Source organism: Felis catus, chromosome E1 (genome assembly GCF_018350175.1).
Source record: "Felis catus isolate Fca126 chromosome E1, F.catus_Fca126_mat1.0, whole genome shotgun sequence".
NCBI lineage: Eukaryota > Metazoa > Chordata > Mammalia > Carnivora > Felidae > Felis > Felis catus.
Genome location: NC_058381.1, coordinates 49914031 through 49940505, shown reverse-complemented (window position 1 = coordinate 49940505; position 26475 = coordinate 49914031). Strand labels below are relative to the sequence as shown.

Genomic DNA, 26475 nt, shown 5'->3' with positions numbered 1-26475 from the left:
CTGGGAGGTTTGACTTTCCTTCGATGAGTTTCAGCTCTCTGAACCTCATTCCCACGTGGTATTATCTTCCACAGATCCCTAGCAATTGGAACCAAAGCCGGTTATAAGCTGTTTTCTTTGAGTTCTGTGGAGCAACTGGACCAAGTCCATGGAAGCAGTAAGTGTGTGTGTGAAATCCCGGGGACACCGAATCCTTCCTCTAGACTTTAATCTGCGGTGCTCCTGAGCTGTCTGCATTTTTCTCCCGTCACTGTCAAACTGAAGGAGTCAGTCATTTTCAGACTTAAATATAAATCATTGCCTCCACTTGGCTTAAAAAGTAAAACCACAAGTAAGCACTTAGATCTGGCAATAGCTTAGGTAACCTTTTCTTTTTATATTAAGAAATCCTTTGTTTGAAACCTCGTCGTTAAACTTTTTCGTAGACGTTCATGCACAGTCATCAGTTTTGATCATTGTCCTATCAGAAGGTCACTTATGGGTTGTCTTTTTTTTTTTTTTTTTTTTTTTTTTTGCTGGCATACTGGCACTGTAGAATGTTGGTAACATTCATTCGGTCATGGAAGTGTTTTCTTTGTTTTAACCAAGCAGTGCTATCCCCTTTGCATAGATCATATTGAAGATGTTGGAGTACTCTTAGTGATTATTACAACAAAAAATAGTTCTCTTAATATCTCAGGGTAAGTAATAATTTGTGTCATCCTAATGGAGAAGAATATGCAGTCTTTGGATTTCCTGGAAAGAAGGTGGTTTGGTAAATGAACACATTGGGTCGCTAATGTACTTGTAAGATGTTATGTTTATTATGCCATTTTCATGAATACTTTGCTCTGTATCTGTCCTATGTTATTCCCTATGGGTCCTGCCTAAGCACAAGGAAGGCACGCATCCGAGAAAGAATGTTCTCAGAAAACCACTGAGGTCTCTGCCTGTGGGAGCTCAGGAGGCTTACTGACTGACCTTCTTCCTGAGCTCAGACACCCTTCCCTGGTCATCACCCAGATTGTCTTCAACAGGAAAGGGATTCCAGACAGGACCAGGGAGGGGAGCAAGACAGGGAGGGGCACAGATGTAATTCTGTGACTGCCCCCACCCCACCATGGCCGTCCCCATGGCACCTGCTGGCCACAAAGACCAGAATTCCGGAAGCAGGGATTCCCCAGAGTAGTCAACCCTTGGAAACCTCTCGTGGAGAAAGGGTGGGCCGAGACTGTCCACACCTCCCAATATAGTTTCCAGAGCACACAGTGGTGCCCTAGAGACGATTCTGCCCCACGGAAGGCACCCGGGGAAATCTCTGGAAGACCTGACTCTGCTTTCTGGTCACTAACGTTTTCTTCGGGTCTTGGAAAGGGCTGCAGAACTGCTCCCTTGGGAAACAGGCAAAGCTTCACTGTAGGGGAAAAAAAACAGTCACTGCGAATGTGTGCTAATCTACGCGCGAGACGTAGAGGCTGCTGGCTGACTGGTGTGAGCTGGGCTCGGTGCCCGGAGGCCGAAATCTGGGTCACCTCAGCCTCCTTTCCCTCCCAGACGAAATCCCGGATGTCTACATCGTGGAGCGCCTCTTCTCCAGCAGTCTGGTCGTGGTGGTCAGTCACACAAAGCCGCGGCAGATGAACGTCTATCACTTCAAGAAAGGCACGGAGATCTGTAATTACAACTATTCCAGCAACATCTTGTCCATAAGGCTGAACCGGCAGGTGAGTGGGGGGAACCGCCCGGGGTTGCGAGGCTTCTGCTAATTGGCACCAAAGGAGAAGATGAGTATCTTTAAAGATGAGTGTTTCTAAAAACAAACATCAGATGCCCAAAGGGATTTTAATACTCAGGCCTAGTATTATGGGGACATCTCGAGCCCACTCCAGGCACCTGTTTCAGGGATGTGTCCTCCCTGGTCCTTCTGCCTCGTGTTCTTTCTCCAACGTTGGCCACTGGCAGAGCGAACCCCCTTCCGCTGGATGCGGGCTGGGCGGAAGTCCGGCTCTGACGCTGTCCCGTGAGCTAGTGCAGGGGCACTGAACCCGGAAGAACATCTCTCCCTGGTTTCGTTGGGCCCTGGACGGCCCTGGACGGTGGCATCTGTTGCAGACTGGCAGTAATGCCTCTCAGAATGAAACCCCTGAGGATGAGTGTGGCCCCCCCCCCACCGGGCTAGCTCTGAAGGCAGTTGGAAAACTGACCCTTCTCTTTGTCTCTCCTTGGGTTTTCCCAGCAGGCCAGGTGCCCAGCCTCGCGTCCCACCTTTGTTTCTCCCAGCTCACCCTTACGGATCATCCTTGTAGTTTTTTCTTTGTCAAAGGAAGGGTTATTCTTATCTCAGGTATACCATACATTCTCTTTAAAAATCGGAGTTCTTGTTAAGTAAGTATTTGGGGGTATTGGCAGAGTTTCTCTTAAGTTATTAGATTTTATGGGCGCCGGAGTGGCTCAGTCGGTTATGTGTCTGATTCTTGGTTCCGGCTCGGGTCACGATCTCACAGTTCGTGGAGCTGACAATACAGAGCCTGTTTGGGATTTGTCTCTCTCTCCCTCTCTCTCCTCTGCCCCTCCCCTGTTGACGATCTCTCTCTCTCTCTCTCTCTCTCTTTCAAAATAAATAAACTTTATTTAAAAAATTATTAGATTTTTAAATCCTATAAAGGACAGGACTGTATCCATTTTGTTCACTTCTATAGACCTGGTAGAAAAGACAGTGCCTGGTAGAAAAAAATTGCTCAACAAATACCTGTTTCCCGAGTGCCTATTAATTAAATAAATAAACAGATAGATTCTTTATGTGACCGTGCAGATCTTTCTACCCAATTCAATATCCCCAGGATGGTGGAGGCCATTGCATTTAGCAAGAACATGGTTTTCTTCCTTTTACCTAAACTATTAAAAGCTAACAGATGAAAACAAAGTGCTTTCTTCCATTTATGAGAAGGAAGAGATTATTTCTTTGAGCGCGGGCTCTTGGCCAGGGAGGGAAAGGCAGTTGGAGAGTTTTCGACTTGAAGGCTTTTAGCCCAGTTCTTGGCCCAGGGGCTCTCTCTGGAATTGGTAGCACATTGAATACAGTAATAGCCAGTAGATGAAAATTAAATCTCCTTTTTTGGCCCCTGATTGTCTTTTTAAGGTTGCTTAAGCAAAAGTCCTATAGAGATCACAACCCTCCCATAGTACGTACGGTATTTATTTCTATGATTTCTCCCTTACTTGCGCCCTGGCATTGTCATTAGCAAATGAGATGAAGGATTACTCAAGCGTCCGAGTCTGCTAGCCTTTCGATGCCACCCTGTCCTCAGTATAATGCCCATGGCTAGTGAGGGCCTCCTCCCTCAGCTTCTTTGGAATGCCAGTGAACCTAGCATCACTCCACTGCCAATGGCCAAGTTCACTGGAACCTGCTTACACCTCTCTCGTCTTTAGCATTTCTCCTCCTAAGAAGATGGTTTGAAACAGGTCTGGCGGAACATGTTTGGGCTTTGCTTTTCTTAAAACGAACAGGCTTGGGCCTTAGCAACTTTTGGGTTGGGCACCTGCTGCAGCACCCCCCCCACCCCCACCCCGTGCCCCGCAGGGCCATGGTTTTGTGATACCCAGGCTCTGCCGCCCCCTGCAGGAAACGAACAGGGCGTGGCCCTCCTTCCATCGGGTCTTCGGGCGGTGCAGTTCCTTTTGTAAAAACAACAGGAAACCATCCTTTTTTGTGGAGGGAGTTACGGGGAGAGAAAATCCCTATTTTCTTCTGAATATATAGAGAGGAAGAATATTTAGTAATTGTGGTATTTTCCATTGTCAGTTGGTGTTATTCCCCTTGTCCTTAATTGAGGAAATGTGTCTTGTGGAAGAAAGACGACACCCCCGGTATATTTCCATCTGTAAACTGTGACAGTGCTCGGACCATCTGTTCCGAGAGGCCCTGGTTATCCAGATGAAGATTCCCTGGATTGGAGCCTCTGAGGCTGCCTCTAAATCTGTGGTGCTCAAGGGCAGACACTATAAATATATGTTTTTTAATATTTATTTATGTTGGGGAGAGCGCAAGCTGGGGAGGGGCAGAGAGAGGGGGACAGAGGATCTGAAGCGTGCTGAGCGCTGACAGCAGTGACCCCGATGGGGGCTCGAACTCACCAACTGTGAGATCGTGACCCGAGCTGGTCAGACGCTCAACTGACTAAGCCACCCAGGCGCCCCTAGAAATATTTTTGTAATCACTAAAAGGAGCTGTTACTTCTAAAACCTGAAAGAGTCGATGAGAGCGAAAGCGACCAGGAAGGAGCAGGACTGAAGTCCCACCCAGGGTTCTCCTGGGACTGAACACTGGTTGCTAAAGAAAGCAGTTTCTAGGGCCACGTTCACCCCGGAAGCATGCTGGCACATGAACTTGGGATATGGTGCCTCCTTTTTCCGCCTCGCTGTTATCTCTCCGTTTCCCTCCCATTTAATTCTTATCTGTGGCTGGCAGGGGTCACCTGAAGTTGGCCAAGTGGACCACAGAGCATCTGGTGCCGTGAGAGTTGGTGGGAAAGATGTGGATGGGTGGGATGAACCGGATGTAGAGGCATATGTCGCGGACCCGCTATCCTGGGCCCTGGGTGTGGGGATACGGGAGGATATCGGAAACCTAAGAACATACGCATAGAGTACTGTAGTCCAAGCCAGAGTAAGTGCTGGCAAAAGGCGAAGTGATAGGGTGAATCAGGGAATGTCTATTTCACAGAGAAACGCTAAATGTCTGCCAACAATTTTGAGGCCCTATTAGAATTATGTTTTTACCCCTAGGCACCCACTCCTCTGTGCGGCCACAGAGCCTTAATGAAAATCGAGGAAGGTGTTTACATTTCATTTTTCTGCCGGGTAAAGGTGACGGTCCCCATTTTTCTGAGCTGTAAGAAGTCCTACTGGGAAAACCGAGCAGGCTTTTCCCTAGAGGAGAGCCTGTCAGGGTTTATTGGGGGGGTTTTGTAGTATTTTTAGGTGCCTTTGTCTCCAAGTGTTGTCTTTTAGGATAAAAGGATCTGGCCTGAGAACAGTGGTTCTCAGACTTAGGTGTGCATCAGAATCACCGGGGGTACTTGTTTGAAACCTCCCAAACCAGAATTTCCAGGGATAGGCCAGGCCTTGCCCCTCAGGTGCTCGGATGCCTCCTCAGAGCCTGAGAACCACTAGCTTAGAGGAAAGCGAGCCGGATGTGTGTAGGGGTCATGGGCAGCTGCTCAGAGTGAGGAAAGAGCTACCCCACCAAAACTTCCTTCCCGACAGCCCCTCACCGGCGCCCAACGTCTCTACTGGTGCTGAGCTACGTGTTCCGTCCCTTTACACACCCAACGTCCACCCCGTGGCCTGTTTCCACTCGGTAGAGAGCATGGCCATCGGGAGGAAACCCTACGCCTGGAAAGCCTCATTTGAAAAGAGAAGGGTCTCCCTGCACTGGAAAGGGGGGCCCGGCGGAAGGAGCCAGGCACGGGGCGGGGGGCGCCTGGGACAGGAGGCACACACAAGGGTGGAAGGGCTTTCCAATTCCCTTTACGAGGGCTGGAGAGAGTACGCAGAAGTGGGTCTGGAGGAGACTTGAGTCGAACGAAGGTAGAGCTGGCGATTCTTCGGAGGGGATGATACCTACGATCGGCAATACGGAGGCAGCAAAGAAACCCACGTCTGTACAAGAGGGAGGCTTCGTTATGAGCGCGGAAAGGGAGCCTGTTTGGTGGGAACGGGGACCAAGAAGATTACCCCCAAATTGTCCTAAATGGCAAAGGGAGTCTGATCAGGAAGTGTCCGGGAATCCCTGTGCTAAAGAGAGGGAAAAGCACCCCTCCCCGAAAAGAACCTCAATCTCTAAATGAGAAATTTTAAGATCTTGTATTTTATACTTCGGTTCAGGTGCGCGCGCGCGCGCGTGTGCGCGCGCGCGCGTGGGGGGTGGGTGTGCGCGCGCGCGCACATGTGTGTGTGTGTGTGCGCGCGCGCGCACGTGTGTAGACGGGAACATAATCTTCACATGGATCCTCAAGATCCTGCCTCCCTTACTGGGGCTCCCGGGTGGCTTGGTCGGTTAAGCGCCCGCCTCTTTGATTCAGGCTCAGGTCACGATCTCCCGGTCCGTGAGTGAGTTCGAGCCCCGCCGTCTGTGCGTGCCGGTCAGCACAGAGCCTGCTCGGGCTTCTCTGTCTCTGTCTCTCTCTGCCCCTCCTCTGCTCTCTCTCTCTCCCGTGCACGCCAAACAATAAGTAAATAAACATTAGAAACACATTCTGCCTCCTTTAGGCGGCTTGGAATCAAGTCAGGGCTCGCGCGAAAGATGAGCGATTTCGATTTCCGCTTGGTCGGCTTCTTTCCGAGGAACCGGCCCTGTGGACTGACGGGTCTGTGTGCTTACAGAGGCTGCTGGTGTGCCTGGAGGAGGCCATCTACATCCACAACATCAAAGACATGAAGCTCTTGAAGACCATCCTGGATATTCCTGCCAACCCAGCAGGTGAGCCCCAGAATCGGGGAGGGGCCCCCCACAAATCCCATATCCGGGGAGGGCCCCCCACAAATCCCGTATCCAGCAGCTCCTTTCGCGGGCTGGATTCGCTCCTCAGTTGAAAACCCGAAGCAGTATTTGTGGGGTCTGAGTCCTGGTGGTGCTCGCCTCCGCGCTTTGCGATCGTGGGGCCAGATTCCAACTATATCAGGCCCCACGTCCTCCAGCACAGTGGCGTGGGCAGCACGGCAGCCTGCGAGTAAACCCCTTCCGTCTGGGACCCACTCTCCGCGAACGTGTCAAGGCATTTAAGGCAGACGGGTAGGAGGCTTCATGCATCTGACGCTAAAAGGTGTTTACCCCTAATTATTTTCTGTGGTTGTTCAGGGCAGAGCAGGTGTAATGCTCAGAAGCAGGTCTTGACTTGGCGTGTCTGCACGAGTAGGAGAGAGGCTGTGAGGAATGCGTTTTATGAGGTTACGGTGAAATCTCTCTACTTGGGCGATGCGCTAGGATATTGGTTTTGAACTAAACTCTTCAGATATAATACCGTTTGGTAAGTTCCTCGTGTTAAGAATGGGAACTGATTGGTCTTGGTAGATTGAAAGAGCAGATGACTTCCCCAAGCTAGAAGTCAACAAGAGGGGCACCCGGGTGGCTCCGTCTGTCAAGCGTGCAACTTGGGCTCAGGTAATAATCTCGCGGTTTGTGAGTTCGAGCCCCGCATCGGGCTCTGTGCTGTCAGGGCAGAGCCTGCTCCTCTGTCTCCCTCTCTCTCTGCCCCTCCCCTACTCATGCTCGCGCGCGCGCTCTCTCTCAAACATAAATAAACATTAAAAAAAAAAAAAAAGCAAACGAGAAGGAAGTCCTTGTTGTGCGGGAGGGTGGGGAGTCGTCACACTAGAATAATTTGTGCGTCCAGTGATTCAGGTTAACATTTGTAAATTATATTGTAGTTTCTCAGTAAGCGACCGCTTCAGTTTACAGTAGTTTCCTAATTCTTTGACTTTCTCTGAATTTCAAGATCGGTATGGCCCAACCCAAGTCACTAGGCTCTTTGGGCCTCAGTTTGTCTGTTTGTTTGTTTTTATCTGTAACATGGGATATAGTACTGCCCATCTCGCAGGATCAGCTGAGAATTACAAGAGGTTGTGTTTGTGAAAGCCACCCCCCCACAGGCTGCCATGCGGTAAAATCTCCTATGCCTCCTCTCCGCCCCCCCTTCTCAATTATACAGATGGCCCTTTGCTGCCAACTTCAGTGCTTTAAAATCTCAGCTGTGGGGGCGCCTGGGTGGCGCAGTCGGTTAAGCGTCCGACTTCAGCCAGGTCACGATCTCGCGGTCCGTGAGTTCGAGCCCCGCGTCGGGCTCTGGGCTGATGGCTCGGAGCCTGGAGCCTGTTTCCGATTCTGTGTCTCCCTCTCTCTCTGCCCCTCCCCTGTTCATGCTCTGTCTCTCTCTGTCCCAAAAATAAATAAAAACGTTGAAAAAAAATTTTTTTTAAAAAAATCTCAGCTGTGAAAAAAGAGATTTTAAAAGATCAAAGCAGGGCGCCTGGGCGGCTCAGATGGTTGAGCATCGACTCTTGTCTGGCTCAGGTCATGATTTCAGGGTTCACGAGATCGAGCCCCACATCGAGCTCTGCGCCGTCAGCACAAAGCCCCCTTGGGAATTCCGTCTCCCTTTCTCTCTGCCCCTCCCCCACTTGCTCTCTATCTCTCAAAATACATACAAAGAACCCTAAAAAAATAAGTGATCAGGGGCACCTGGGTGGCTCAGTCGGTTGAGCGTCCGACTTCGGCTCAGGTCGTGATCTCACAGCACATGAGTTCGAGCCCCGCATCGGGCTTTGTGATGACAGCTCAGACGGAGCGTGGAGCCTGGAGCCTGGTTTGGATTCTATCTCCCTCTCCCCCCCGCCCCCCCCCCACACTCACACTCTGTTCTGTCTCTCAAAACTGAATAAGCATTAAATTTTTTTTTAATTTTTTATTTATTTACTTTTTTTTTACATTTATTGATTTTTTTTTAATTTTTTTTTCCAATGTTTTTATTTATTTTTGGGACAGAGAGAGGCAGAGCATGAACGGGGGAGGGGCAGAGAGAGAGGGAGACACAGAATCGGAAACAGGCTCCAGGCTCCGAGCCATCAGCCCAGAGCCCGACGCGGGGCTCGAACTCACGGAACGCGAGATCGTGACCTGGCTGAAGTCGGACGCTTAACCGACTGCGCCACCCAGGCGCCCCTTACATTTATTGATTTTTGAGAGACAGAGTGAGACAAAGTGAGAGTTGGGGAGGGGCAGAGAGCGAGGGAGACACAGGATCGGAAGCAGGCTCCAGGCTTCTGAGCTGTCAGCACAGAGCCCGACACAGGCCTTGAACCCACACACCGTGAGATCATGACCTGAGCTGAAGCTGGACGCTCAACCGACCGAGCCCCCCAGGCGCCCCAGAAAAAAAAATTTTTTTTAAATAAATAAGTGATCAAAGCCATTTTGGCCACTCTAAATTTCTGTGAGATGATGATTTAAGTGAAGGAGCTACGGGCCATCAGTGTTTTGTTCTAGGAACGTGAGGCTAAGCTGCTCTGGAAAACGTACGTGTTGCAGAGGCACCGTGCACCTGCTGCCACAGTAGGTGCTGCCAGGCACAGATGCACACACCCAGCAGGGACCCCAGATCTAACCCACCGGTCCCTGGAGACCGTGTGCTGGGTGACACAGCCCAAGACAGGGGCTCCGGCACCTTGCGGGGCGAGGACCCAGCGCGGGACCCTGCAGTGCGGACAGTTCAAAGGAGGATGTGCTCTTCCCATAGGGCAGGGGAGGTGCTGCGGAATCTGAGCAGAACACATGGCGGGGGGGGGGGGGGGGGGGGGGTGGACCTGAACTTGACCTTGACAGATTGGGGGCAGAGACCACCCAGGCGGCCTGGGTTCTCCATTTCTCTGGAAAGGCCGGGGGTTCGCACAGCCAGCACCCTCGCCAGTGGAGGGGCCTGTGTGTTAGCAGCAGTCAGTTTCACGTGCCTCTGCGGGGACACGCTCGGCCTGCCTGCAGGACTGGCCCCACTCCTCCCAGGAAAAGCACTTTCTCCCGACCTACTCTTAATGTTTAGCAAATGTAGCTGTTTTCCTTAGCTCAGAAAAGCCCTTGGTTGCCTCACTTTTTGCAGTTTAAACGGGGAGGAAAGAAGGTTGGAAAGGGTGGGCCTTTTGTGTTTTCTGTTAGAGAGAACGGGTGTTATTTGTAAAGGAATAATTTTATCTCGAGAAAAGTTAGAAACAGTGGGAGGTGTTTTTTCTGTCCCAGATAAACGTTATGAATGGATTCAAGGGCACAGTTAGCATTTCCTTCTGACAGACCACGCACGGGGTGGGTCGAAAGACCAAAATATGTCTTATGACACTTTTGATGTTCTTTGGAGAGATAGCCCAAGACTTGTTCAAATGCTGAAATTTATAATTAGCATCTCAACTTCCACCGAGCCCCCTTTGTGCTCCAGTAAAATGCGGATGATAACAGTTTACTCCGCAGAGTCATTCTGGGGAGGATTAACTGAGGGCAGGGAGTGAGCGAGAGCAAAGGCACGGAGGGCTCTCCGGGTCAGGCGGGCTCACTCACTAGCCCAGCCCCTGCCCGGAGGGCAGCCTGACACGGTCAAAGTTGCACTCGCAGTGACGTGCCCGGTTTCTTGCTCAAGAACAGTCAGCAGACTCTGAGCTGTCCAACCCAGGAATATAAAGTATTCAGTGACCTGGAGTCTCCTTGCTTCTCATTCCCTCATTTATTTATTTTCTAAATGAAAATATAAGACAGGAACTCCGGCTCTTGGTTTGATAACTCCTTACTGGGTACACAAAGGAGACAGAGTCCCCCGTCCAATTGGCCCGAGCACACGGATTCTGAGTGTATTGAAAACTAGTGAACGCCAAATAAGTGACATACACAGAACTCTACCCTTGCTTCTACTCAGTATCCAGTGCAGCTGTAAATTTCCTTCCTTTTGTCTGTGCTCGTGTTGTGGCCATTCCTGTTGTGTCAAAGACTGCAGGCTGTTTCCTTTAAAGAGTTTGGCCAGTCGGGGCTCAGAGTTAATTTCCTGCTAGCACAGCAGTCTGTGTGCTGAGCAGTGAGGGTGGAGATCTCCATCCAGATCCTGCCAACTGCACATCTTAACGACCTTCCACGAGTACTGAGGGAGCAGTCTATACCACACAGCAGTGCGTGTAACAGAACAAAGTAGCGGCTTATACCCCAGCGAGTGCGCTTTCTGAGAAGGGTAATACGGATGGGGTAGGTGGCTCTCCGTTTGCAGTCACCCAGAACATTTGCAAACACAGAGATTTCTTTCTATTTTTGAGAACTGGAAAACATATGCTGAGACAGTCATCAACCCAGAGGGAACCGCACTGTATAAATCACTGTTAACTTGCACTATAAATACCCAGGTGAGGATGATTTAGAATCCTAGGACTTCCTTCCAATTCCAGCCGAGGACCCTGTTGGCCCTTGCACTGATAACAGGAACTTCTTTTCCGGCCGCAGAAGAATCACAGCCCAACAATTTCAGGGAAGTTACAGCTGCCAGTGATTTATGAGAATGTGTATCCATTCTAAAATAAATCCAAAAGCCACACCAACACCTAATTCCTATATAGAAAAAAGACTAGGAGAAAATATGCTCAAATATGGAGAATAGTGCAAAGCCTCTGAGTTTTAGAATAATGAGTGATTTTTTTTTTCTCGCTTTCTATTTTCTGGACTTTGCAAATATTTTTACAGTATGACTTTTCAGTTATAAAATGTTATCAGAGACAAAGCTTATTTCCTTCCTCAAGAGGGCTTTATGTGACATCTGTGATGGAAACAGAAGACGAGTAGAAAGGTGATATCTAAACCTGAAGCAAACTCTTAATGCTGTCCTCAGGGGCTTCAGAAGAAATAAAAATGCATTCTTATAGCTGGTTGGATTTGGCTGAGAACTGGACCATAGGAAACTGAAGGAACTCACAGTAAGCATTTCTGGGGACCTTCATTAATTCCACAAAGGTTGGTGTGCATGGTCCCTTGGCTAAATTGAAGTGAGCCCAGAGATGTGAGCCCAGGGGCAAAGCTCTCAGATGAGTGGTTATGTGTCAGAGTATGCCCGTCCCTGGCATCATCCTTTCCCTGTTAGAATCTAGGGTCACTCCACTCTCTATTAGACAGTACAGAAAGTTCAGTGTCGGCTGAAGAAGTTGAAGCCTTTCCTCCTTTCTGGGATGTTTGCATTGTAATAACAACAACAACAACAACAAAAAACTCTGAAGATCACCTCACACTGTCAGAATGGCTTTTATCAAAAAGACAGAGATACAAAGTGCTGGCAGGGTGTGGAGAAAAGAGAACCCTCGTGCACCATTGGGGGCAATGCAAACTGGTGCAGCCACCGCGGAAAGTAGTACAGAGGCTCCTCAAAAAATTGAAAATAGAACTACCTTATGACCCAGAAATTCCACTTCTGGATATTTATGCGAAAAAAAAAAAAAAAGAAAGAAAGAAAGAAAGAAAGAAAGAAAGAAAGAAAGAAAGAAAGAAAACATTAACCCAAAAAAGATCACCTATAGACCTGTGTTCATTGCGGCATTATTTACAATAGCCAAGATGTGGAAACAACCATGTCCATTGGGTGAATGGATAGAGAAAATTGTGTGTGTGTGTGTGTGTGTGTGTGACAGAGAGAGAGAATATTTGCACATATATATGTATATATACACACCTATATATATGCATATATATATATGTGCAATGGAATGTTATTCAGGCATTTAAAAAGAACTGTTGCCATTTGGGACAAAATGGATGGGCCGTGAGGGCATTATGGGGAGTGAGAGCTGGAGGCGGGTGAAATGGACAGAGGGGTGAAAAGGTACGAAGTCGCAGCTGTCAAGTAAATAAGTCACGGGGACGTCACGTACAGCATGGTGGCCGCATCGCTGAAAGTTGGTAAAAGATCTTTAAAGTTGTCATCGCGAGAAAAACACTTTCGTAACTGTGTGCAGTAGCAGCTGTTAACAAGACTGAGCACGGTGATCCTTTCACGATGCAGGACGGACAAATAACCGACCATTATGTGGTGCATCTAAAACTAACATAACCTCATCTATGTCAATTACACGTCAATTAAATTAACAAAAAACAAGACACGGAAACACGAAAGGGCAACTGAAAGTATCTGTCCAAGCTCTCTGCCCAGATACCTCCCGTTCTCCCCGCCACAAAGATGGGCCTTGATATCTTCAGGGAGAGGGTGTCAGTAAATGAAGACTTCGCGTCTTAGAATGTCAAAGCTGGGAAGATCGCTGTAGCCCCCTCAGGTCGCGAAACATGAGCAGGTGGCCTCCAAAGCCCTCCGATGACTCAGCCGGGGCCATACAGTAGATGGCAGGCCTGAGTCTTGACTGCCGGTCCTCAGCCTAGCCCTGCCAAACGGATATACTTAAAACACTGGCTTTTTTTTTTTTCTTAGCAGCGAGGTTGAGCCCTAATTCACAGGCCGTGTGATCCACCCACTTTAAACGGTGCACCATTCGATAGCTTTTAGTATAACCATTACCACAATTTGAGAACATTTTTCCTCACCCCAGAAAGAAACCCCATACCTTTTAAGCCATCACCCCCTGGATCCCCAGCCCAGATAACCCTCATCTACTTCATGTCTGTCTAGATTTATCTATTCTGGCTGTTACACGTAAGTGGAATCGTAATACAATATGTGGTCTTTTGTGACCTGCTTTCACTTACATATTAGAGCATGTATTCATTCTATTGTCTAATAGTATTCCATCGTAAGGGTACTATTTACCGCTATTCATTAGCCCATAGACATTTACATTGTTTCCACCTTTTTTTTTTTTTTTTGAGGGGAGAGAGAGAGAGAGAGAGAGAGCAGGAGCAGGGGAGGGGCTGAGGAAGAGGGAGAGAATCTTAAGCAGGCTCTGTGCTCAGCACAGAGCCCCACACGGGGCTCGATCTCACAACTGTGAGATCATGACCTGAGCCCAAATCGAGTCAGAAGCTTAACTGACTGAGCCACCCAGGCGCCCCCGTTTCCACTCTTTGACTCTTACGATGTTGCTACGAACCTTTGTATACAGGTTTTTATGTGGCTGTACGTTTTCGTTTCTCCTGGGTACATACCTAGGAGTAGAATTGGGGGCTTATAGGTTACCTCTATGTTTAACCTTTTTAAGGACTGCCAGACTGTTTTCCAAAGCCATGCCTATCTTACCTTCCCAGCAGCAGTGTAGGCGGGTTCCAATTATCTGCCTTTTTGATTATAGCCATCCTAGTGGGTGTGAGGTGATATCTCATCGTGGTTTTGATTAACACTGCCTTTATATATATATATATATATATATATATATATATATACACATATATATATGTGTGTGTGTGTATGTATATATACACACACACATATGTATATATACATACATATATATATAAAATTTATTGTCAAGTTGGCTAACATACTGTGTCTACAGTGTGCTCTTGGTTTTGGGGGTAGATTCCCATGATTCTTCGCTTACATACAACACCCAGTGCTCATCCCAACAAGTGCCCTCCTCAGTGCCCATCACCCATGTCCCCCTCCCCCCTCCCCCCCTCAACACTGCTTTTTTTTTTTTTTTAAACATCGCACTCAGAAACGTTCAGCGCGTACCCACCACATTTGTAAGATCTTAACTCTTTGGTGGGGTCCTCAAGCCCTTCCCCTGTTGCCACATCCAGTCTCTCAACCATCTCTTCTGCTGAGCAGCCCTGTGGGAACCCACCGCGCAGGCCGCCCCAACCTCCCAATGCGCTTCCCTCCCTTTTCACGAGTTTCACAAGATCACAGTGCCTTCTGCCTGCCAACTGCTCTCGGAATTGCACTTGCGTGGCAAAGAGCCCGGAGGAGATGCGGCACTGTCGCCCGGGCAGAACCGGGGAGACATGAGAGTCCCTTCCTAAGGGTGGGGCTGAGAGTGATCGTGTACAGGCAGGGGTTGCAGGGTGCCGGGGCACACAGGTGAGGGCTCTGGGCCCCGTCACTTTCCTCCCACGGTTCTGTATGTCGAGGGCTAAGGGCACAGCCCTGGCTATGTCCTCAACAAAGCCAGAGAGCAGGAGGGAAGACCTGGGTTTCGCTTCTCAACGATGGATTTTTTTTTCCTCTGCTCTTCCCCCCAGCAGATTAGGTTGGGTACATTTTAGCCTAAAGTTTTTATTATGTAATTAACCCATTTAATATGCCGACTTGTCACAAAGATGTTGCAGTTTGTATTTAAAAAGATGTCTCTCTTGCCTAATCGCGAAGAGCTTATGCTGCTAATGCTTTTGGTTCTAACAATTCTTTGAATTCACTTCTGTCAACATACACTTCTACTATTAATCCAGACCATTGTTGTGAAAATCCTTTACTTAAACGCTTTTCGGATTTACCCCCCCTTGAGTCTCCTTATAAACAAAAATAACTTAGGTCAGCTCAATGGTGTCATTGGCTGTTTACCCTTCCAGAATATTGTCAGGGCATCTTCAATCCAAAATGTCCTCTTTCAGGGCACTTGGGTGACTCGGTCAGCCGGTTGGCTGTCTGGCTCTTGATTTCAGCTCAGGTCATGGTCTTGTGGTTCGTGGGGTCGAGCCCCAAGTTAGGCTCCCCACGGACAAGGCCGAGCCTGCTTGGAATTCTCTCTCTCCCTCTCTCTTTGCCCCTCCCCCACTCGCACTCTTGCCCTCTCTCTCTTTCTCTCAAAATAAACATTTAAAAGAAAGGCCCTCCTCCCTCAGATGAGCTTCCACCTCTGGGGGCCCCCATCTCTCTTCTCAAGGCAGGACGTTTGGCTTAGGTAGGGGGCAGTTTCTAAATGGGTCCTTCCCCCCACCCTCCGCCTCCTGTTCTCCATCTTGACATGACTGGCCAACTGCAGGTAATCGCCTGCAGGAAGGCTACGACATGCTGCCTTTTCATAGCAGGAAGATTTATTTCCGTGAAGAGTAACTTCTCTTACAGCCTTGGAGGGTAACGCAAGAGAAGTGGATGTGGTTTCAGAGCCCGGGGGAATAAAATGGTAAGAAGAGCATTTTCAGTATTCTGAGTTCGTATTGCTCCTCTGGGGAGAAGACACGGCTGGTCATGAGGTCTTCCCCTGCCAACTTCAAGGGTGTAAATTAGGTTTAGAAGAACCAACTCAAAAGTCAACATAGGCTAGGCTATTCCTCCCCTCGCCAGTAGGTGGCACTGGAGTCGCGCGGTTTTCCGATGCCCTTTCCAGGCAGGGTTTCATCCGCGGTTCATTCTTTGCAGGTCTCTGTGCCCTCTCTATCAACCATTCCAATTCTTACGTGGCCTATCCTGGAAGCCTGACCACAGGCGAGATTGTGCTTTACGACGGACACTCCCTGGTGAGCTGGCAGGGGTGAGGTGTGGAGGGAGAAGCCATCCTGGCGGGGGGGGGGGGGGGGTCTGTCCTGGCCAGGGAGGTGGGGTGTGGAGGACAAGGCAGTAATATCGCCCTCGCTGCCATCAGTCAGTGTGACCGTGAGGCGGCACGCCTGGCCCGGTGAGACATCCACGGTGTGGCGGAAACTGCTAGCCAGCTGGCGGCCCACTGTCAGACTGAAGGTGTCCCGCTGTGCCATGTCACAGCCAGTGACAGCGTGCAGATGTTTCACATGCCCTGTCCCCTGTTCTCCGAGGCTTCACGGAGCAGGGCACGATGGCTGCGGGAAGTCACCCACTGCTGCGTGCGAGGTCAGCCACGGCCGCATCGCCAGCGTGGGGCATGCGGCTGGCTGTCCGTCATCCCGAGGGCGGGACAAGGGGTAGCGACGGAAGGGCTCTGGAGGCAGAATCTAGATACACTCGGAAAGGATGAACGGCTTCTCTGGAAATGGCCAGTGGGAAGGGAGAGACAGGGCGCCCAGCAAATGAGGGAGGGTGTTTGGGAAGAGAAGAGAGAGGAGAGGGATCTTCCCCAGCACCGATATCCATTTTCCCTTGTTACCAACAGAAAACGGTCTGCACGATTGCTGCCCACGAGGGGACGCTGGCCGCCATCACCTTCAATGCCTCGGGCTCCAAACTAGCGAGCGCATCTGAAAAAGTGAGTTCACTCCCTGCACCTCCTGTTCAGGGGGCTCTCAGGTCAGGGCTCCGCTGGATGGCTCCCTCAGGGCCAAAGATCTGAAGAGAGGAGACTGGGGACAAGGACTGACTGGTCTCTGGACCCACTCGGAATCCACATCCGAGGAGAGTCTCTGACCCACGCTCGCTGCGTAGACTGATACGTTTATTAATTCAACAGACCAAAGACCTGTGCTAGGCAGGATACGAGATATGCGGCACAGAAACTGGTGGTCTTACTGAGAAACGTGTGTGCGCGTTATCCCTAGATGCAGACAGATTCAGCATTTCATAAGCAGTGTCAACGAAATGTTGTGCTATTCAGAAGAAATTGATCTCTTCTGACTGGAATGGTCAGGGAAGGTGATCAAGTTGAATTTCAAATGCCACGAAGCACAAGTGGTTTTTGACAGGTACAGGCAATGTTCTAGGAAGCCCGAGCATTTCGAGCAAACACACACAGAGCCTTGGGGTGCAGGGTGGGGAGGGAAAAGGGACCCAAACGTGCCAAGAATTGCTTCTCTGGCAACATACAAACAAAACCCCCCTGTGCTCAACACTTTGTGCCTCCCCCTTAGAGACAGGTGTTCCGCACCAATAAAACAAGCTCCCCTCTGAAGGGACGTCTCTGTCCGAGGCCGTCAATGGTACGAAATGTCCACCTGCTTGCTTTCTCAGGGCACCGTCATCCGGGTGTTCTCTGTACCCGACGGGCGAAAGCTCTACGAGTTTCGGAGAGGAATGAAAAGGTCTGTGTTCACCGTGAAGCCCGTGTTACGGGACCCACCGGAGTCCCGCCCGCAGCGCAGGGCTGGCGGCCCGCCGGGGCAAGCGCGGAGGGCGGCTCTGTGCCCCCCTCTCCCCCGGAGGAGATAGAACTGTACTTCCTCGGGTAACTGCCTTCGATGCCGTGCTGGGTGCTTCGTGCACCCGACAGCATGGCTGCTGGGTTTGCTCATTTGTTTGTTTGCTTGTTTATTCTGAGATGTGGGAGGGGCAGAGAAAGAGGGAGAGAGAGAGAATCCCAAGCAGGCTCCACGCTCTCAGCACAGGGCCCGACACGGGGCTCCACCCTGTGATCCCTGAGATCATGACCTGAGCCGAAATCAAGAGTCAGACGCTTAATCGACAGAGCCACCCAGGCGCCCCCTCGGCTGCCGCTTTCACACAGGATTTCAGCCGTCAGAGCCCTGTTCCCAGGTGTGCGAGGGCAGCTTGCAAAGGAGAAAGGAGAGGGCGAGCAAATCACCATCCAAAAGCAGCTTGTAAAGTGAATGGGCCGGGATGCTATCGGCTGCAGCGTTTGCAGCCCGATCGGTGCCCGAACAGCCGGAAAACTAACGAGATGCCAGAAAGGGGCGGTGCCTTGTTTCTTCCCGAGACAGGGACCCTTTACCAGTCCTCCCAACGCTAATTTCTAAGTGTGCGTGATGCAATGTCAAGGAGACCTTAGAACACCCAGACTCTCCGGGCGGGACACATTCGGTTCTCTTAACCAAGCTAGTTTTTGAGCTATAAAGCGATCACCCTCACGCTCCTGGCTCAGTGGTCTGTCTATACGTCGCTGTGTTCCCAGGTACGTGACGATCAGCTCCCTAGTTTTTAGTATGGACTCACAGTTCCTCTGCGCCTCAAGCAACACCGAGACCGTGCACATCTTCAAGCTGGAGCACCTCACCAACAGGTGAGTAACTGCCAGACGCACAACACTCGTCAAGCTGGAGGAGCCAGGCCCTGACTCGCCTGTGCCACCGCTGTCCGCACCAGCGACTCCTTATGAGTGCCACGCGCTTGGCTTTACTTGTCCTCACGGAGGTGGTGAGTGTCTGCCGGGAGAACCTCGGAGGTGGAACGCGCGGGAGCGCAGGCCCCGGGGCCGCCCTCCCGAGGTCACACCCCGCCTCTGCCCCTTCACGCACTCCGAGACCCCGGCAGGTGATCTGTGCTTTCGTACAAAATACTCAGCGGTGCGTCTCGGGCTTGTTGCGAGCGTTCGGCGGGTTCCTCGACCTGAAGCGTGTGGTGTAGCGCCTGGCACACAACGGGCACCAATAAGTATTCGGCAGCAGCTATCGAAACAGTAACAGACGAACCACTGCCATCGCGCCCACTTTCAGTGCCTGTGACTGTCCCCAGCCGGGTGGTAACAGAGTGAGAAATAAACCCCCGTGCTTCTGAGCTCCAGCCCGCGCTCCCCACCAAGCTCCGGGCCCGTAGACAAGGGGCCTCTCGGCAGGTGCTCCCAGGAGCACGCGGCCAGCCCGGTCCCTGAGGCGCTGCCCGGTGCGCCGAGCACGGAGGCGGCTGTGTGCCCCCACCCATTGTCACCTCCCGGCGACCGGTGCCCGCCCCCTCCGTCTGGCGGCCGCGCTGGGAAGGCGTTGGAGGACTGCAGGGGGTGCACCGGGTCCCCTCGAGTTCTCCCTACCACCGCGGCTCACCGGGGACCAGGGTGGCTTCAGGGCCGTAATCACACAGCGCCCGGGGCCTCCTGCCCGGAGGTTTGCTTCCCACTCAGTCTGGCCGGGGAGGCCCTGCCGCTGAGATCGCGGCGTCCTTCCGTGGGCCCGAGCCAGGCTGGAGCTTAGTTTTCCGAGTCCGCACGGCGATCTCATCTTGTGCCCTCGCCTGGCCCCCTTTTTAGGAGTCCGGAGACCAGACGAACCATCACCTGCAACTTTTTTAACGTAGGGAAGCGGTCGCATGGGGAAGCTCTTAACAGCTTCGCAGTGGTCCTTCCGAAGGACAAACGAGCACTCGATGCCCTTTCAGAATTGCCAGAATAGCATGTCCCGAGCCGTTCCAGGTGGGCAGAACATTATGCTAAAGGCACAGTTCCTTCCCGCTGCGGTGAGCGCCGCTCACAGCACGGGGCTGTGCCGAGCGTTGGCCCGGTGCCCACCTCGCTCCTCCTGTGCCTTGTCCCCGCAGCCGACCCGAGGAGCCCTCCACCTGGACTGGCTACATGGGAAAGATGTTCATGGCCGCTTCCAACTACCTCCCCGCCCAGGTGTCCGACATGATGAACCAGGACAGGGCCTTTGCCACCGGGCGCTTACACTTCTCTGGGCAGAGGAACATCTGCACCCTCTCCACGTACGTATGGCGCCACCCGCTGTCGCAGGCACCACCTTCTACGGCTCGGTTTGCCCAAAGCGCCCAGGTCCCCGAACACGCGCCTGGAGAAAAAGAAGGAAGGAGGCCCCGAAGAAGGGCCGTGGCCGTCAGCCGCCGCCCTCTCTGGTTGTCACGCGTGTTCTGGGGGGGGTGGCCGCGAGCCGGCGTGGGAACTTGAACCTTGTGGTTCTGCCGACGCTGTCTCGAAAACAGTTCCCGCTCTTCTAAGTAACTCTGTAAAAAGACTCCGGCTCCGTAGGTTCCGACGCCTGTGGGGTCGACAGATGTTTTGTCCAAGGGGTTTGAAGGAGTTTGTTAAGGAAGGCGAACGTTTTTTAGAAGTTCACAAAACGAGCCAGCCGATTTTGTCCTTTGTCCTTTCCGTCACGGTTAAAGGCAGAAACACGCATAAGCCAGAGGCCATGTCCCACTCAGGTCCGCTGATTTCCTCGGTGGCACCTTTTCAGAGTAATAGCAGACGCACACGTCGTTTGTCTCGTCCACACAGTTGTCTTCCAAGATGAGAAATAATCCTCGAGGTGGATCACTAGGTCATAATGCCAAGAAATAGCCAGAAACCCAGGATCTGGGGCCAGTGGGCCGGGTAAAGGGTTCCTGAAGGCAGGAGGAGCAGCCTGGGGCCATGGGGTGGGGGAGGCTGTGTCATTTGAAGCCAACCCGGTTACCTGCCTCTGTTGAGGTCACAGCACGTATTTTACTTGGCTCTTAGGATCCAGAAACTGCCAAGACTCCTGGTCGCGTCTTCCGATGGACACCTTTACATCTACAATTTGGACCCTCAGGACGGAGGAGAATGTGTCTTAATCAAGACCCACAGGTGAAGAGACTAGTTTTCAGAAAGCCTCTTTAAGAGCTGGTTGTGTAAAGCCGTCACGTGGCCAAGGACGACAAGCTTCGGGGCCCTGCTTGTCTGTCGTCCTGGCTGGTGTTCTCGGTGGCCCACTTCTAGTGGGCGCCCGCTCCTCGCTGGGCTCCACGTCAGGCACCCCCGCCACGCTGTAGGCTTCTGGAAGAGTTGCTGAGATGCGTAATGCGCACTTGAAGAAGCGGAATGACTTCATACGGCCCCTTCCTCCTCATACGTTCCCTCGAACATACTGGAAGCTCCAAAATGTGGGCCAAAGGGAATTGAAAAGCTCTCCTGACATCTGTGACCTCTTGACAAGGCGACCTCTTCCTGCCGTGACAGGACCCCACGAGCTGCCACCGCCCCCTCCCCTTGGCCCGCGGAGCCCCCCTTTGTGAGCGAGTCTTAGCGTCCTGGCCAGAGTGTACCAGAAAGAGCAAAGGGCCAATCTTCATTCAGTCGGTACAAGAGAAAGGGGTCGTTGTGAAGTTGCATGATTGACCCCAGCGGTTCGAGGTCGCTGTTCAGGTCATGTGACCCAGCGGTGTACTCATCAGTCCTTTTTCTTTTTTTTAAGTTTATGTGAGAGAGAGGGTGAGTACACGAGCCGGGGAGGAGCAGAGAGAAAGGGACAGAGAAGCCCAAGCAGGCTCCACGCTGTCAGCACAGAGCCCGATGTGGGGCTCAGACCCACGAGCCGTGAGATCATGCGAAACCAAGAGTCAGACGCCTACCCGACTGAGCCCCCCAGGCGCCCCCAATAGGGCCATACTTTAAACTCAAGGGGGCAAGCCTGAGCTTCCTGGCACTTTTCCTTCTGGAAGTTTCCTGCACATGTGATGAGCTCTTTTTTCTTTTCTCCCCCTCCCCTTAATTGCTGCCATTAGCTTGCTTAGCTCAGGAACAACAGAAGAAAACAAAGAAAATGACCTCAGACCTCCATTACCTCAGTCTTATGCAGCGACCGTGGCCAGACCAAGCACGTCTTCTGCCTCTACCGTGCCAGGTGAGTGGCCGTGGGGGCCTGGCTGGGGGCGTCGTGGGGGCCCGTTTCTGACGGCAGCTCGTCTGTCTTCGTGGTCGCCTGTGAACAGAGCACTCTTCCCGAACCACTTCTTTCCCCCCAGGGGCGGCCCTGAGAATAGCCTTTAAACCCAGGTCCCTAAACCTGGCAGGCACGGCCCCAAATGGCTGTCTCCCTCACACGTAGAGTCGAGGCTTCGCCTCTTTGAGAATTGCAAACAGGTGGAAAGCTGGAGGGGCCCGGGGTGGAAGGGTGGGCGAGGTCAGCCCATCCGGGGGCTTCGAGACCCTAAGTGGTGGGGATTCGGACTCACTGGAAGCAGTCTCTCCATTCGAAAGGCAAAGGTGGCCTCCATGGTTTCCCTGGAGGTCCTGTCCCGGGGTCAGGGCGTCACAACAGGCCGGGGGGCTTCCCTCACGTCTCACTCTTGCTTTCCAGGTTATTCGGAGGACGGCGGGGCCCTCCGAGGAGAGGTTATTCCTGAACATGAGTTTGCGACGGGACCAGTATGCCTTGACGACGAGAATGAATTTCCCCCTGTGAGCAGTAGGAATCCCTAAAAGAGCGGCCCAGTCTGTGTGCTGGGAGGGAAACCTTCCCCTCGCGCACGAGGCGAGGTCACTTTCCCGGTGGTCTAGTCCTGTAACAGCTAACCTCCTCCCTCCCGTTCAGAAAGCCACAGGCGGCGTGCCGTGCCGTGTGCTTCAGGCCCTGTAGACTGGCCACCAGGTGTCGGGCTGAACACGGCAGCATTAGAATAACACCGGATACTAATGGGGGGGGGGTCTCGGCGGCCTCACTACGTCCGGAGGCCTGGAACCCTTAACTTGGCTTCGTTAGCACTATCTCTGCTGCTCGCAAGGCAGGAATTCACGCCTGCATCAACTCCTGTTTTCCTGAGGCTCCTAAGGATGTTCTTGTGGAATCCTGCCACCTTTTTGCTAACGACGATGCTCTAGCGGGGCTGGGCCGCTGCTCTCTGCAAGCCAGCCGGACCCTCACCCTCCTCCGGCGCTGGTGAGGCGGACCCCCAGGCTGCCAGCAGCCGTGCGGAGGGTGGGAGCCCCCGGGGGAGAGCTCCCCTGCGTTTCCCTGCACCCTGCTTCAGCTGTTCCGGCAGCGAGAGCCCTCAGGGCTGGCTGGGTGCGGAGCTTGGCTTTTTCTAGCGTCCCTGTCCGGAGCGAGAGGATTCTCTCCCTGGGTGGCCGCCAGGGTCTTAGCTTCTGAGGCCTCAAGCTTCCATTGAGAGCAACGCACGGAGCGCGCTTGTGAGCTGCGGTTAGCGAATGGCACAGAGGGCGAACCTGAACTCCTTTAGAGATGGGAGCGGTGCGCGGGCCAGGACTTAAGAGAGTCAACTGAGTGACCCCCGCTGGGGCCAGAGAGCAGCAGCCACTTGGGCTTTGCCTCAGAGCCCTTTAGGTCTTAGTATAGAATGTTTGCTCCTGATCCTTTCGTGTCCGTGGAAGTTCCATCTGCAAAAGGATGGGGGTGCAAGTCTAGCTTCTTTCTTATATAAACCTTGGGACAATCTGATAAGCCCAGTCAGCTTAAAAAACAAACAAACAAAAGACTGTTTTGGGTCCCTCTCTGCATCATTAGAGGGCTGGCTTTGTGCTTTCCCATAAAGGCTTTACAGATTGTAGCTTGAAGTCTACGTTCCGGGCTTTGAATCGGCAGATTGCCAAACACAATGCCAACAAGTAGTTTATATGTTAAGCGTGGAGAGCGGTGGTTCTTAAAAATACCAATTCTAAGGATAAAAACAACCGTTGGCTTGCTGCCTCCTGATAAGCCAGTGGTTTGCCTTTGGGTTCTCATGCCCGAACTAGCCATAAAGGGAGTTCTTCTGCCCAACCCCCCCCCCCCCCCCCCCCCCCCCCCGCCGCCCAAAGCTGGTGGTCATTTCCCTGCAGCTGTATCTTCTAGGAACCAGATTAGATCAGATGCCCTAGGGATAGATGTGTCCCACGTGTCCAGGTTTGGAGCATTCCCTCATTAGGTTCCATTTCAGTGGTTTTGGTGAAAGTCTGTGACTGCAAGAAAAGATTATTAGATTATTAATTAGTAATCAAAGTGAACCCTACGGGCTCTGTACTTACAGAATTGGGGTACTGCAGATCTTGGCATGGAGGAGATGGGCCCCTGCCAAAGAAAGCCTGCATAAGATAATAGGTACACTGTGCAGATCATTTGCCTCGAGCTTTAAAAAAAAAAAAAAAAAAAAAAGATGCTTAAAAACGAGTGCTAGAACCTATCAAGAGGCCTGTTCACCTAAACACTGCCAGGAAGCTGGCTATGAGCCGGCTGTCCCGTCTCCCTCTTAAGGATCAGATGAGTGAAACCTGGTTTAAATTGCATCCGGGATTTTTATTTATACTCGAGGAAGGCTTCCTGCCAGCGTGAGACCACTGATCACTGAATGAGGCCCCTGTTAGACCCTAGAGCTGGTGGTAGGGGTCAAGAAGCCCATCAGACCCCAGGCCTGCCCTCCGGCCTAGAGGCAGACGGGGAGGAGAGGGCCAGGCTTCCGCGAGCTCCTGACATCGTAGCAGACGGCCTTCTCCACCTCACCGCACCGCACGGGGACCAGGGGCGTGAGTGCCACTGGGATGTCCTCTTGACACGGACCACCTCACGCCCTCATTGGCAACGATGTCCAACTGGAGAGGAGATCCTGGGCGACTCCCCTCTCTGCCTTTATTCTGTATCTTGTCCAGAATTCACATCTCTACCCACGTCCCTTAAAAACTTCCAGGATTGTGAAAGGATCTTGGAGTCTCCGTTTGGTTAAAATCACTTCTCTTTCAGTTAACTAAGAACATGGGCTTGCCCAGATAATCTCGTGCGGCCCTCCCCGGACCTTTGCCTTCGGAACACAGGTCATCTCGAGTGGGTCTTTTTTGTTTTCTAAGTATACTCGCACTTCCCTGGATATGATCGCTCTCATCTCCTTGGGACTTACTTTGCTCCATAAACAATGAAAGGAAAGAGAATTGATCGTTTCTGGTCCCTTAGAAAGACGCTGTATTCAGGAAGATAAAGTCTGCATATTTTCCGACACTAGTCTGCTCTTGTGAGCAAGAGTAAGCAAATTGGGACCAAGGGTATTTACAGACTTTAGTAGTGACTTAACAGTCTGTGTTTACAAGTAAGATGAGCCTTTTAAAAAAACATGCAATACACATATAAACACACACACACACATATTTTAGACGTAGTCCGTTTTTTTTGAAACCGTGCCATACTCGTCTATACCGAAGTAAGATGGGTGGATTTTCTGTGGCCGTGAGTGAGGGTCAGTCCGTGGATCCGCAGCGCCCAGCCTCCCCCTGCTGACCCCGCGTGGGCACAGATCTGTTGATAACCCAGCCTGCCTACCAGTCTCTTCCCGGAAAGAGTTAAGGCCGTTCTGTTTTGATTTTGGTAGATTATCTTGTGCCGTGGAAGTCAGAAGGGCAAAACGAAGCAGTCATGATGAGAAGCGCACCTCAGAAAGCAGGACACCCCCTGTCAGGTGGTTGTGGAGAAAACAAGAAAGGTGGAAGAATGGAGTACAATTGTGTGCGCAGGAAGGGGGGCAGGAATCCCAGGTGCCGCCTGCTTAAGCCACGGGACGCGGTCCACTGCTCACCAAACCCTCCTCCGCCCCGGTTGCCAGCAGGCATGGGAGAGACTATATGAAATATGTTACAGCCATCGCGTCGATGCTCACTAACCACGTTGGTCTATAGCCGGAACTTTATATGAACAAGGGCATCCTTTTTAAATGTATGCCATGTAAAAATGTACGTAGAGGAAAACCTCTTTGAATTGTATTTCTTGTGTATGACATATAGAGAGACTGCTTTTAGCCAGGCAAAGTATTTTTGCAGTGATTGGAATGAATCATTTATTACCTTGGAGTCCCATTTAGGACACTTATAATAAAATCATGGCAATGTGTTCTTGAGGTTTTAGACGTTCATTTCTTCCTGGTTTTAGGAGGCAGAAGGAATGCTTACAATCTTTAAAATACCATCATTTGATCTTTAAGGGGGAGCGAGAGGAGACAGGGAGTGCCACGGATGTATCCGTGGGCTCGCCTGCTCTGAGACCCGGAAACGTCTAGCTTTGTCTAGTCTGCACCTGTGCTACTCAGGGCATTTCCCCCAGGAGCTGCCCGGAAATGGAGCGTCTCGGGCAACTACTGAGTCAGAATCTGCACTCTCGAGGGATCCCAGGTGACACGTATGCGTATTAAAGATGGAAAAGTGCTGCCCTAGATCCCAGCTGGCATGAATCTATGCTAAAACGACCAGCAAAACTGGGTGCATAGAAAGGAAAGGAAACCAAAATGCATCCAGTGCCTGTTCCACGTCACGTGATGTGGCAGTCATTTGCATATAGTGCCTCCTTGGTCCTCAGAATGAGCTCAAAAGCTGTGGGTTCAGTGACGGCCCACGTTCCGAAGCTGGGGCCTGAACCCGGCCTGACTCCAAAGCCTGAGTGCCTTTCCCTACGGCTCGGCTCAGCACAGCCGTCCCCACCCCCCTCCCAAGGCGGCATGCAGGGAGGACAGTGGGGGGGAAATGGGTCAGGTGGTGTGACAGCGGCAGGCCTTTCGGTGGGGATCACAGCAGGGGGTCACCGAAGGATCCCGAGTGTAATCCACCCTGGACGTCTTGTCACCAGCAATGTCCACAAGCACGTCCGCCAGGACCTGTCTGACCTCGGGCAAGATGCGCTCGTACTCAGCACTACCTTCTTCTAGAGGCTCTGCTTCCGCAACATCTTCTTCCAGGTTAAAAATGAGGGGAGGCTCGTGAAGCCGCGAGGGCCCGACCTTCCCGTCACAGGCTTTGGCTCCGCCTAGA

General features: G+C 51.7%; 2 protein-coding genes and 1 long non-coding RNA gene across 8 annotated transcripts in view; 1 reads left to right on the top strand and 2 right to left on the bottom strand.

The window, feature by feature from the left end:
- WIPI1 (WD repeat domain, phosphoinositide interacting 1) overlaps positions 1–25571 on the top strand; it is a 31340-nt gene extending 5769 nt beyond the window's left edge. The window contains exons 2-14 of one of the 3 annotated variants that reach the window (XM_023244627.2): positions 75–157; positions 1534–1703; positions 6367–6463; positions 15792–15889; positions 16498–16590; positions 17289–17359; positions 18187–18294; positions 19542–19706; positions 20458–20565; positions 21483–21601; positions 22058–22158; positions 22521–22636; positions 25050–25571. In XM_023244627.2, the coding sequence (XP_023100395.1) occupies positions 75–157; positions 1534–1703; positions 6367–6463; positions 15792–15889; positions 16498–16590; positions 17289–17359; positions 18187–18294; positions 19542–19706; positions 20458–20565; positions 21483–21601; positions 22058–22158; positions 22521–22636; position 25050 (1330 nt within the window). In that variant the 3' untranslated portion in view covers positions 25051–25571. The remainder of the gene's footprint in view (positions 1–74; positions 158–1533; positions 1704–6366; positions 6464–15791; positions 15890–16497; positions 16591–17288; positions 17360–18186; positions 18295–19541; positions 19707–20457; positions 20566–21482; positions 21602–22057; positions 22159–22520; positions 22637–25049) is intronic. The other 2 variants (XM_023244629.2, XM_023244628.2) reach the window with 2 other exon arrangements.
- Positions 16760–22074, bottom strand: LOC123382085. Its single transcript, XR_006589863.1, has 2 exons — positions 21933–22074; positions 16760–21679 (listed from the first exon to the last, which is right to left on the bottom strand). It is a non-coding gene; the product is annotated as an uncharacterized LOC123382085 (long non-coding RNA).
- ARSG (arylsulfatase G) overlaps positions 25484–26475 on the bottom strand; it is a 109091-nt gene continuing 108099 nt past the window's right edge. For 3 of the 4 annotated variants that reach the window (XM_023244620.2, XM_023244621.2, XM_023244622.2), the window contains one exon: positions 25484–26470. In XM_023244620.2, coding sequence (XP_023100388.2) covers positions 26196–26470 — 275 coding nt within the window. In that variant the 3' untranslated portion in view covers positions 25484–26195. The remainder of the gene's footprint in view (positions 26471–26475) is intronic. The other variant, XM_023244624.2, reaches the window with a different exon arrangement.